This window comes from Corylus avellana, chromosome ca5, assembly GCF_901000735.1.
Source record: "Corylus avellana chromosome ca5, CavTom2PMs-1.0".
Lineage (NCBI taxonomy): Eukaryota > Viridiplantae > Streptophyta > Magnoliopsida > Fagales > Betulaceae > Corylus > Corylus avellana.
Window position 1 is genome coordinate 7,000,785 of NC_081545.1, and position 13,064 is coordinate 7,013,848.

The 13,064-nt window shown below is 33.4% G+C and overlaps 1 protein-coding gene across 1 annotated transcript; it reads right to left on the minus strand.

Annotated features, from left to right (window-relative positions):
• Positions 1 to 1,942: 1,942 nt before the first annotated feature.
• On the minus strand, positions 1,943 to 6,891 carry LOC132181313 (G-type lectin S-receptor-like serine/threonine-protein kinase At4g03230). Its single transcript, XM_059594477.1, has 8 exons — positions 5,427 to 6,891; positions 4,675 to 5,148; positions 3,792 to 3,947; positions 3,450 to 3,658; positions 3,156 to 3,366; positions 2,789 to 3,026; positions 2,547 to 2,697; positions 1,943 to 2,454 (listed from the first exon to the last, which is right to left on the minus strand). The coding sequence occupies exons 1-8, from the start codon at positions 6,793 to 6,795 to the stop codon at positions 2,164 to 2,166; spliced, it is 3,099 nt and encodes a 1,032-aa protein (XP_059450460.1). The 5' UTR covers positions 6,796 to 6,891; the 3' UTR covers positions 1,943 to 2,163.
• Positions 6,892 to 13,064: the final 6,173 nt, after the last annotated feature.

Here is a 13,064-nt window from a genome sequence, read left to right on the forward strand (position 1 = left end):
TTTTACATTTTTTCCAAAAAAAAAAACAAAAATAGTTCTTGGCGGGCGGGAGAATAATACCGAAAAGTGTTTATCGGTGGTTAAGTTAATGATGGATTCAAAGGCAACTTATGTGGTGTGCAATAAGTAATAGCGACTATTCAAATGTTTTGTTAACTTCCTGATCATGACACCCTACATAGTGATATTGCATGAAGTTAATGATGGATTCAAAGGCAACTTATATGGCGTGCAATAAGTAATAGTGACTATTCAAATGTTTTGTTAACTTTCTTATCAAGACACCCTACATAGTGATATTGCATGAAGTTAATGATGGATTCAAAGGCAACTTATGTGGTGTGCAATAAGTAATAGCGACTATTCAAATGTTTTGTTAACTTCTTGATCAGGACACCCTACATAGTGATATTGCATGACATATTTGTAATACATATTAGAAAGAAAAAAATGTGGTGCTCCTTAGCATTAACCTTCCCATCACGTTTATGTGGCTCAATCATTGCTTTGTAGCAACTTGACTTGAGCTGATGAGGTGTGCCGTATCCATTGCGAAAACAATTTTTAACATAAGCAACAGATCGAACGGTGGACAATTATCCTGAGAATAAAGAATCTTAGAAATACAGAATGGTTTTGATGACCTAATTTTTTTGTTTCTTTCGATACATTTATAAAAAATTAAAAAAAAAAATTGTTCAGCTAACTTGGAAACTCAGAGAAAGAGATTACCATTTACCATAGTATACAAATTATGATTCTATTATGACCAATGAAACCATTTAAAAGTTTTGGCTTATTTAACAATTATAGTCATCTTAAAACCATTGAAAATGTTAAATTGTTTTGTTATCGTGGAGGTAATATCATTATTTTTTTGTTTACTACTACTTAACAATTTTATTTTATTTTTTCTCTAGGGATAACGCTGATCTATCGACCACTACAAAAAAAACTTAGAGTTAGGGACGTTTTGTACTATTCACACGTTCTTAATCTTTAAAAAATTAAAAAATTTCCCAAAAAAAATTTATAATATATATATAAGCCGCCCTCATTTTAAAAATGTAAAAAATTAGAGGGCAGCAGCCACCCCGGATCTGCCCGGGGGTGGACTTAAGAAGGTTCTTTTGGCTTACAATTTAACTATTCATCTTTTAACTGTCGTGCTTCTTTCAATGACTACATTATAATTTAATTTTAATTTTAATTTTTTTTTTGAAAATGCTTAAAAAAGAATAGCAAAAATTATAAATAATACTAATGAAAAATAAAAAAAGAAAGGTTATAGAGGAATTCATTAAATTCAAAGCTCCACCCCTAAACTACTATCCAATTGATAATGTCCTCCCAAAACTTTCAATTAGAACAATGTCCCCCCTCCAAAACTACAAAAAATTGTTTTAATTTAATAGTAAAATCAAAATCGTTGGAGCATGAATATCACGTGCAAAGGAACTATTGGCACATAGGGGTGCATTGGCAGAGGTCTTGACGGATCTGTGATGGCCAATGGCAAATTTGTGGAACGGCAGGCAACCAAGTTGATCGAATGACGGTGGTGGCGCATGGCAGAATGACAGTACCTTTGGGCGGCACGTGCATGGAATCTCCAATGAGGATGCACTCGGTGACTTTGGAACAGTTGTCTTCCGAGGTTTCAAGTAATGTAGTCATAAGCTCAAAATGATGACAGTAAGAGAGAGAACCAAAAAAGATAGAGAGATAGATTTCGCTGAAAATCGCAGCCGAAAAAAATTTGGAGAGGATGCTATAAAATTAATAAATTTAAGAGCGGTGATTCAGAACATGTGCTCTGATACCATGTTGAGAATAAGATTGTATATTGAATCACACTGAATATTGTAGAGAATGGGTCTATATAAATATATATAACCCATATCGGACAAACACTACATATAATCTAATCGGATGAAATGTTTTTCTCGGTGTCAATTTCATTGACATTACTGAAAAATGGATGTGCAGTCTCCTTGACTAGAAAACAAATCTTATCCCATGGATGTGCAAGCTCCTCTCATAGATTCCAGATTTATTTTTACTATAAACTTCTACTTAAAAAAAAAAAAAAAAATTATACAGTAAGCTTGAACATAAAAGACTCACAAGAACTTGCATTGGTATGATCCATTGTCATCTTCCTCATAAACTACTAGTTGATTCCGTATATGTGTCTGGTTTACTGGAAGAAGTAGCTTGGCTAGAAAGGCCTCTCCATGGAACAAATGCAGGGTGTTTTGGAGTTGGAATTGTTGCAGCTTCATTGTCAAGCATAGCAATAACATTTGATATGGTGGGACGGTCATTTGGGTCTTCTTGTACGCATAAGAGTCCAATATTTACACACTTTACAAACTCATTTGCATTGCAAACTTCATGTAGAGCCGGGTCCACTAAATCCAACACCTTGTTTTCTCCCCACAATCTCCACGCCTGTGACAATTTTAAAATCATAATTGGAATGAAATATAAAATGACTCAAAAAAAAAAAAAAATAGTGATTACGAAAAATTAAACACACTTACATAACCTATAAGGCTTCTGGCTAGTTCTGATTGATAAAATCCTGTATTCTTTTTTCCACTTATAATCTCAAGTAGAACTACACCAAAACTAAAAACGTCGGATTTAACTGAGAAAAGTCCATCTATTACATACTCCGGAGACATATAGCCACTGCATGCCAATATTTATTAGTAGATAAGTTATGCACTTATTGTATATTCTTTGTTTAAACATAATATTTGGGATTGAAAATTGTGCTTACTAAGTTCCAACTACTCTGGTTGTATTTGCCCCGGTTTCTTTGCCTCCAACAATCCTTGCCAAGCCAAAGTCAGAAATTTTGGGGTTCATTTCCTCGTCTAAAAGAATATTGCTAGTTTTCAGATCTCTATGGATGATCCTCAATCTGGAGTCGTGGTGAAGATAAACAAGCCCACGAGCTATTCCCGAAATGATGTTGATGCGCATTTCCCAATCCAAACACATGCTTAGCTTTTGATCTTGCAAGTATTCCATTTTCCATTCAAATTATAGTTTTAGCAACAGTAGCAAATCAACTTTTACTCAAACAAGAGATATATAGACTATCAAGCACCGCAAGATATTAGGAATTCAGTTTAGAGACCAACCAAATATAAACGAGTCTAAGCTTTTGTTGGGCATGTACTCATAGAGTAAAATCTTTTCATCCCCTTTTATGCAATATCCCAGAAGTCTAACAAGATTTCTATGTTGAAGTTTTGCAATCAACACCACCTCATTTTTAAATTCCTGTAAGCCTTGTCCTGAGACACTTGAGAGTCTCTTTACCGCAATTTCTTGACCTCCTGGAAATATGCCCTAAGACACCATACTCACAATGTTACCAATAACCAGAAACTAGTTTACATGACCACTACAACAATTAATGTTGATGAAATTACCTTGTATACAGGCCCATATCCCCCTTGTCCGAGCTTGTTGGCATCAGAGAATCTATTTGTAGCTAATAGAATGCTTTCCAAATCAAAAAATGGTACATCTATGTCTTTTTCATCTTCTTTGAACTCACTCGAGCCCATCAAGTCTTTGAGATGTCTTTCATGGTCTAATGGGCGAAGTACTCGATTTCTTTCCTCCCTTCTTCTGTTTTCTGAGTTTCGAAGATAACCATATATATTAGTTACAAGCTAGATATAATGACATGAAAGGATAATTAGTATTATTTTAATTCAAAGGGACAAAACCTCAGACCGTGCACGGCGTGCATTATGAAAAGCAATTACCTTCTTTCTTGGCCATCATTTTTCTCCATACAAATACACAAGTACTAATGGTACATGTGAGACCAAACACGCTTATAAGAGATACCACAACACTCAGAGGCAACCCGGCCTTCTTTCTTTTTGAAGGCTCTTCTAACGACGGAGGAAGATGACCTTCTACAAGAAAGAAACAGGATACCCGTTCTGTTTATGAAAGTGAACAAGCTCCGATGGCTAAATCAAATGATGATAAATAAAATTCAAGATATATTGTTGAGGATCATTTTTGCAATTGTAATATCTATTGTTAGGGCAAGGTTATCATGATATTGCTAAAGATGATTTTGAAAATTCTAGGAAACACCTCCCAATTTCTACGTAAAATTAGAGGTGATGATGCATAAAGTAAAAGAACACTTTTTGAAAGCAAGATATGTGCTCAGTTCATCAGGAAAATCACCATCTACAAGAAATAAACAGGACTACTCTCACATAAATATTTAGAATCTGAAAACAACTATTCTTTTTTGATAGTGAACAAGCTCCAACAAATATACTGTTTAGATTCATCCACGCAATTATAATGTCTATTGTTAGTGCATGCAGGTTAAGCATGATATTGCTAAAGAGGATTTGAAAGTTCTTCCAAAAACCTCCCATTTTCTAATGTACAATTAGAAGTGATTATACATAAAGAAAAAGAAAACTTTTTGAAAGCTGCACAATCCTCAATTGAACAGAACAAAAGCTTCCTAACACTCATGAAATGCAATGAAGAAATCAGTATTGATTTAAACAAGACATATATATATATATAGGACAAGCTCCTCCTTTGTGGTATGATTCTTTCTTCACTAATCGAACAATCTAAATATGTAAGAGGCATATGAAATAGCATCCTGACCTTTAGTACAATTTATATTTGAGCCATTCCATAGGTAGTTTTCAGTGCAAAGGCATCTGCTCTGTCCATCTCTTGCTACTTTGCAAGTTGAATTTGGCCAGTCCTTGCAACCTGTGGATAAAGTACAAGTTGGCTCTTTTGGGGGCTCCCAACTAATCTTTTCTTCATCTTTAACTTCAAAATTATAGTTGCCAGAATCATTGGTCTTATTAAACGGCAATGACTCATTGAGCTGCAGAATTTCTTTTGAATTTATATCATATCTTGCATTTTTTACTTGGATGACAAATTTTCGTGTACTTGGATCAATACTCACAACTCGAAAGGTGCCACTGGGTGTCTTGAAGCTAACCTGGCCTGTGGAATTGTCGCAGTAAAAATAGAAGTACATGGGGTCACCACAATTTGGTCCAGTGCTCAGTGGATAGGGGATCGGGTTTGTACCACAAGGGTCACAATTCCTAACTGTTGATTCTGCAAAGGTATCCAATTTGGAATCCTAATTATAACAAGCAGCCCAAGGGTGACAAGCGATCATGTACAGCAAAAGTTAATTTCTCAAAACAAACTTAAACAGAATTATTTAATGTCATCGTCAAGCATGAAAAAGGTGAAATTAAAAAAAAAAAAAAAAAAAAAAAGTAAAAAAATCCATACCAGCAGAGGTGGTTTGTCACTTCTTTTGTATTTTCCAAAAATTTACCTTTACTAATTAAATTAGCCAGATTAGTATCAATGTGTAAAAGAAGTACCTATAACAGATTTTGCCACGCGGACAGAGAGGTCACGACCACCATTTGTATACTCCTCTTGAAGATTTTTTAAATCCGAATTCCAAATCCAGCAGGTGTCGGTCCCAGCAGTAGTCTCACTTCTTACGCTGCTGTTTTGAGCTACCTCATATGAATAAGCCTGGCACTGGCTGTTGCCAAGGCACTCATTTCTGCACTCTGTCTCGTTTTTTACCTTGAAATCGGAGTCTGGGTTGCTCGCTTTCATCATCTTTAAGATCAAGAACATGTCGTTGTTGTCAGATGAGGTCGAACTTCTGATGCACCCATCCAAAAAATCTCTAGAATCCCAATGCGTCTGGTTAGTAGGCTGGAACCCTGGCAAACACTTGCATACGAATGGCCTATTGTTAATATTGCAGCTGCCGAATTTCCCACAAACATTGTAAATGCTACATTCGTCTTTCGGCTTCCACCATATCAAATCCCAATTTCCCATGCCAACATCCCAGTTCAGATACTGTAATTCCCCATTATAATTCATCACTAATCTTGTGTAACTATAATTCATCACTAACCCTGTGTAATTAAAATCCAGCTGCAATTGTGCTGATCTTTTTTGCTGAGGCACGCTCTTGCTGAAATTTGATAACAAGTTGGCTATGGCATAGGGCATTTCATCTGAGCTCAAGAAGTTGCCTGACATCCAACTTCTCCAATAATCGCCCGTCTTTTTTGAGATAACGTAGTGGCCCTCTTCATCTTGATATTGCTTAAACGTGAAGTTCCCATTTCCTGGGTCACCGTCACCTATCCATGAAGTCAACATCAGCTCTTGATCCATCTTCATACCTGAAAGAAATGTATCCGTTGGATATTGGAAGCTCTTCCACAGACTCGTCGCAAACTGATCATCCCTTAAGACCAGGTTTCCAGAATCCATGAGCTTCACAGATCGTCTTGTAGACCCAAAACTCTCATCACCTACACTCCAATAAACGTTTCCAGTATTAATATCCGATATCTTGAGGTTGCCATCTTCTGCGATTCCAAAAGTTCCAATGGAACCGTTGAGTACAGGTCTGTCTCTGTTGGCAACCCACACAACTGTTTGTTGATCCTGTTTGTACCAAATCCCAACGAACCTTTTGTGGCTAGAGCTTCTGATAGGAGTAAAGAATCCCAGTTCAAACGTTTCTCCACTAGAGACAAGGGTTGTTCCATTGTCAGTAATCCACTCGCCCTGCTTCAGAGTATCTCTGGCCATGGCATAGCAATAATCCACACGACAGGAAAACAACAAGAGTATGTACGAGAACAAGATGGAAGACAACAACCAACTTGCAGACAATATAGTACAGTTGGCTTTTCTTCTATGGCTTACCATCATGAACAAAGCAGGTGACTAATTTAACTGAAATTTTCTATCATTTCAAGCACACTGGTTCTGGTTCTATAGTACCCCTCACGATTGCCTGGTACAAAAATGCAGCCCCCATGTTCTTGCTTTTTAAGCAACAAGCTTCCTCATCAGAAATTTTCATTATTTTGGTCTCCAATTTGTCCATTCCATCTACAATATTATTTTTATGGTTTAAGTTGCTTTACTTGTTCTCGTCGAGTCGTTGTGAGAAATTAATAATAACAAATGAGTAGGTGGCTGGGTTTCAATAAATTAATTGAATGACAACGATGCCTGCCTTAATTTAATTTTGTTTATTGAGGACCTTGAGTCAATTAAAAATTAAACTAAACCCATGACTCGCCGTGTACAATTCTTCGTAAAAAATATTAAATTGTCAAAGTGGCATAGTCTCATAGACATTACAATTTAATTACAAATAGGAAAAAACAAAAACTTTCTAAAAATAATTATAATATCAAATTATTAAAAAACAAATTCCATTTAAACCAAGGAAAATTAGTTTCTATCTCTGTGAGTTGACTTGCACTCTTTGATTTTTTTCATTTCATAGCTGGATATAAAAATAATAATATCTTAAAAAAAAACCTCGTATACTATATATATATATAACCTTCTATAATTTTTTTAAAGAAAAGGATGGACCCTCTTGAATTGAGACTTTGTTGAGATCTGGTCTCAAACAAGTTTCGCTCATTCTTTATGCTACTCTCTTTTAGCAAATCTACGAGTGCAAAGAAACTTGGAAGATTCCCCTCATCGCAAAAACTACATATATGAGATGTGTTTTGGGCATAATGTTATTCATTTGATGGATAAGGTGGTTTCGCCCCTGAACTAGCTTCGATCAATCGAACTTGGGTCCAATTCATCAAATTGAATCTACACGTAACTCGCACTAAGTGGGTTTAATGTGCTCCGATTGATCGAATAGAGGAATAAGTGTGCTAATAGGTGAGAATCAATGCATTTAATGCAACCTAAAATGTTTCGATCCATCGAACTCCTTTTAAGTCATGCAACACAAGCCTAAAATACGCCTAAATAAGGGGAATTTTGTTCTAGGAGAAGGATAATTAAGTTTTCTTTAACTTTGTCTCGGTTATCATGCGTTAAAGCTTAAGCCTTTTTGTGTTGAAAGTGTTAAGACTTGGTTTGTTGGATTGAGTTTTTGGAGTGAAGTTTGATGGAGGGTGGTGCTTTAACGAGTATTGTATGGAGGGTTTAAATGTGTTGGTTTATGGGAGATGTTATCACAATTGAAAGTTTGGGGGAACATTGTCAATTGAAACCCCTTCGTCGGATTTAGCCGTTAACTTCTAACGGCAATACATAAAAAGACTAAAATATCCTTGATTTTTTGTTTTTTTGTTACAGCAATTTTTTTTAACTTTATTTTTTAATTTGAAATTAAGGGTAAATTTGAAATTTTATAAAAAATTCAAGGGTATAAACGTCATTGTCTCACTTTTAACGTTTAAAATCTGGCGGAATGGTTCAAATTGATTGCAATTAAAAGTTCAGGAGTCCAAATTGAGAAGTTTTGAAGTTTAGGGGGGACTTGTCAAATCGCATAATAATTTAGGGGTCTAAAGAGAAGTTATCCCTAATATTAACAATTTTTTGATAAGTTCTTCTTTATACTTAAGAATTTTGCCAATTGTCATCAATAGATTTTTACTATTCAAGTATGTTATTTGTTATTATTTGTTCTTTTCTATTTTAAATTCTGTTTACTATACCTTATATATTATAATAAAAACAGTAAAAATAACAAAAAAAAGTTAATTTGTGATTACATTTTACTATTTTAGTTTCGCCCTTAATAAAACAAATTTGTGGTCCCCAAGAGATAACTCAATCGTCTCAGATCACACCTAATAAAATCAAGGTCATTAGTTCGAATCTCTCTCCCCCTCTTATGTGGACAAGTAAAAAAACAAAAAATTTGTGCCTCCATCATCTTCGCTTGCTCATCAGCAATTTTCCTTATTTTGCACTCCAATTTGTCTATTCAATCTATTATTATCGTCTTGGCGGCTCAATTTGTCTATTCCATCTATATTATGGTCTTGGTGGCTTTACTTTTCATGTTCACGTTGTGAGAAAGAATAATCGAGATGATTACGTGGGTTCCAATAAATTGTAAGGTAATCTTATTAGATGATTAATAGTAGATAAAATACTTGGGACGTGACTATAATAGCGTCTATTTGTTGAAAACCGCACACGTAGGCCAAGACGGTCAAAAATTGGTGATGAGAAGAAAGTTCAACTGTGGAAAGAAAGGTTCAATTACCATATTAATATTCTAGAGAAAAAAGTATTTTCCAGTGAGGAGGATTCTTTGATCCTTATTAATTAAACTCTAATTAATCAGCACAATACTCGAGATTGGAACATTGTTTCTCTATATAAATCAAAGATGTTCTCCTTCGATCTCCAGGATGGAATAATCCTACTTCTTTTCTATCTCTTTCCCTTGGATTGTGGTTCTTGAGCGATCTCAAACTTTCACATTACAAATTTTATTATAACCTATCAATTATTAGAATATTGATTATGACGTGACAGTTTACGTGATACTTGATTAGTTTTATAAAGAATAATGTTATATATTATATTTTTATTTCACAACTATAACACGATATTGTTGATGTGGTAGTTACAAATAATATATAATAATTGATTGATCTTAAAATTAATTGAGACTAATATGAAGTGAGATAGTCTCAAAATAAAATGTAGTTTCTATCATCAAATTTGAATTTATAAAAAATTATAGTATTACGTACCCAGATATTTTCCTTATAGTCAAGGTCTTCGGATTTGTCCTCTTAGCCCGAGGAAAAACAAAGGGAAAGTGGGGAGCGAAAACAAAACATCAAAACATGTCCATTTCTTCTTTCCAATGGTCCCAACAGCTTTGCTTTCCGCTGGCTTTACTTTTTTTACTTTTCCATACTATTTTTTCACATTTTTATACCAAACATTCTTTTTTTTTAATTTTTTTTTTTTTTCCACATAAATCTATATCAACTGCTATGTATGAGGAAAAGGCTAATTATGTAAGATTGACTGAGCAGGTGTCCTTGTATTCTGAAAAAAAAATAAAAATAAAAAAAACCGTGTTTCGGATCTGGAAAACATTATACAACAAATCGTAGAACATGTTAAGTGAGATTTGATATTATGTGAATATATTAAAATTTATTATAATTAATAAATTCAAATCAGATATATTAAATTCTAATTTGATTTTATCAACCATATCATTTTGATCAAATCGTAATTTTAAAAATCACCATATTTTTTTAGAGATACAAAAGAAATTTCTAGAATTACTCGAAAAAGTACTGTACTTAATTTTATTAGTTGCAGCTGATGAAGATTTTCCTGAAAGAAACAAGCAGAAGATTTTCGTGTAAATGTAGACAAAGTTCAAAGTTGATTCAACATTAATATTGTAATAGGAACCGGCCTTAATCGGCATTCAGCTGATCGAATATACTCTGAAGAACTTTGTAAAGTGAGATCCCATTTCAATAATTTATATATGGAGAACAAGGTGCATGGTATGGACAACGTCACTTGATTTCTTCGTTGCTATTTGCTTTTGATTGGTTTTCTTTAGCTTTAGCGCCCCGACGTCTACGGTAAAAAGGTAAATTATTTTTAGCAATCATGCACTCACTTAGCTTTCTATTTGGCACAACTTTTTAAGTATTAAAAATACATTTTAAATTTCATAAAAAAAATACAGCTAAGTTTCAAAGAGCCTAGGTGGGATTGTGTTTTGGGATTATGTTGGGAAAGATAACTTTTATATTCAGAAAGATCTTTTTTTGAAAATGACAGAAATTTCCTCCAAATCAGTTTGGAATAAATATCCTCAAATTCATTTAAAATAGTGTCAAGTGTTTATAAATATTTAAAAAGGCACATTAAATTCTTAATGTCATTAATAGCAGTTTACTAACTTAGACTGAATTTAATGTACATTTTAAATGTTTATAGACATTTGACACTATTTTAAGTAGATTGTAGGCAGGGCCGGCCCAACCGCTAGGCGAGTTAAGTCGGCGCCAAGAGACCCAGATTTTTAAGGTCTAAAAAACAATTTTTAATAAGGCCAAAAAAAAAAATTTGCATAAAGGCCCTCAACATGGTTTAAGAAAAATATTATTATTTGTTTATAATATCAAGGCTCTATTTTCTTGAAACCTTCAACATTCTTTTAAAAAAACAATATATATATATATATATATATATATATATATATATAGAGAGGCCTTTTGCACAATGGCTACGAGGCCCTCAACAGTTAACATGTTTAAAAGATATATATATTATTTGTTTATAATATCGAGGCTCTCTATAAAATAAGAACAGAAAAAGAAAAAAAAAAAAAAAAATCTGAGAATCCCACAGACTTGTCTGTTTTTGTTATTTTTCAGAAATTCAGCCCCTCACAAAAGGTTAAAATGTTCAACTTTTCATATTTTGAAAAATGTTAAAATGATTATTTTGCAATCTACGAAAATGCTGAGATTGATTGGGCCCCTTGGGGGTGTCCCAGCCACCCCCCAAATGGCCAAGGACCCAAAAATGTTTTCTTTTCTTTTTCTTTTTTTTTTTTCAGAAAAAATATAATGTTTAAATCTTTTTATATTTTTTAAGTAATTTTTTTTTAAAAAAATTAATTATATGATATGTGGCGACATTTAATTGGTGTGCGCTGACGTGGTGTTCCGTTAAGTTTTGGATGGAATTTTAAAGGAGGCACCATCTTGGTCTTTATGAAAACCATATGTAACTCTTGTGATAAAAATGATACCCTACAAGAGAAAAAATAAAGTATTAAAATCTTAGGGAGTAAAGGAACATTTAACCCTTATATTTATTATATATAATATGTATAATAAACCGTTTAGCGGTTAATTAGTAACCCCTTACGCCTACTCCTAAAACCATTGATCACAACCGACTTAAGCGAAGTTATACGAAAAATTTTGTAGGATTACACTGCTGAGATTGTCACAATTAAGGATTTTTCTTAATTCTTAAGACAAAGAGCCCATTATTTTGGGAACCTAAAGCCGAAGCTGGTGCACCAATTGGAGTTATGGGCTGCATGAACCTTAAGTATTAAAATGGGCTGGCAACGGGCTGAGATGCAAAGATAAGAAAGGGCCACAGAAGGGGCTCGTATTCTAATGACACCTAAGGCTAAAACAAACACCACACGGCAACAGGAAATTAGCACACCTAATATTAAGAATGACAGCAAAACAGACCAGCTGGAATATGTAACATAATATTTCTCTCTCCTCTCCCATTTCTTCTCTCCTTCCTTTCATTGGAGACTGTATTACTATTAAGATTTTGTTAAAAAAAAAAAATGAAGTAATTTGGAAACTTATATTTTGTAAAGAAAAATTTTTAATTGGAATAGGGGAAAAGTGATAGTGAAATATATTTGGATATGGAAGCATCAAATAATTTAGTTTTCTAAACTTAAAGAAAATTAAAAAGAAACTCTAAGATGTGAATTGAGTATACAGGATTAGAGCCACAGTACTACCCAACGATTAATGCTATAAGTTACTTTTATGTGCTTCCAAGAATAATATAACTCTTAAAATGATCATGAGATTCATGATTGATCACTATTAGATTTTGATTAAATTGTGATTTCGAAAGTCAGTTCATTCTTAAAAGGACACAAAAATAACACAAGAATAATTTTTAAAATTACTCCTGCCAAATACATTTAGAATTGAAGCACTTTAGCTTCTAATATGTATCTTTCCTCCCTCCTCTTAAAGTGTAGCATTTCTCCTCTTCTTTTTATTTTCATCAAGATCATGTTGAAATTTTGTGAAAAAAAATGTGAGAATATGTAAAAAATTTGTATTTTATAAAAAAATTAATATTTTAATGGTATAAAAAAATAATAAAAACTAATGTGGAATGTATTTTCCACAATATATTTAAATATAGAATAGAAAGTAGTTTTAATTTTTAAATTTTGAAAAATAAAAGAAAAACATGTAAGCTCACGTATGCACCCCCAGGCCATGCTTCACTCAAAAAACAGAGTGCTGCTCATTTCAAAAGGCCCCTGTCATGTTTTCTTTCTTTTTCTCTGTTATATTGACTGATTGTCAAGGAAAATTGATGGGTAAGTATGTATGGATGATTTTCGGTTAATCTCACTAAATGATTTAGCCAAA

What these genes read in the sequence shown, in the direction of transcription:
- LOC132181313 (XM_059594477.1), bottom strand. Translation starts at nt 6,795, where the DNA reads ATGATGGTAAGCCATAGAAGAAAAGCCAACTGTACTATATTGTCTGCA. An exon ending in AATGATGGCCAAGAAAGAAG is followed by an intron (nt 3,659 to 3,791) that starts GTAATTGCTTTT and finishes TTCGAAACTCAG; the next exon opens with AAAACAGAAGAAGGGAGGAA. An exon ending in GATATGGGCCTGTATACAAG is followed by an intron (nt 3,367 to 3,449) that starts GTAATTTCATCA and finishes ATGGTGTCTTAG; the next exon opens with GGCATATTTCCAGGAGGTCA.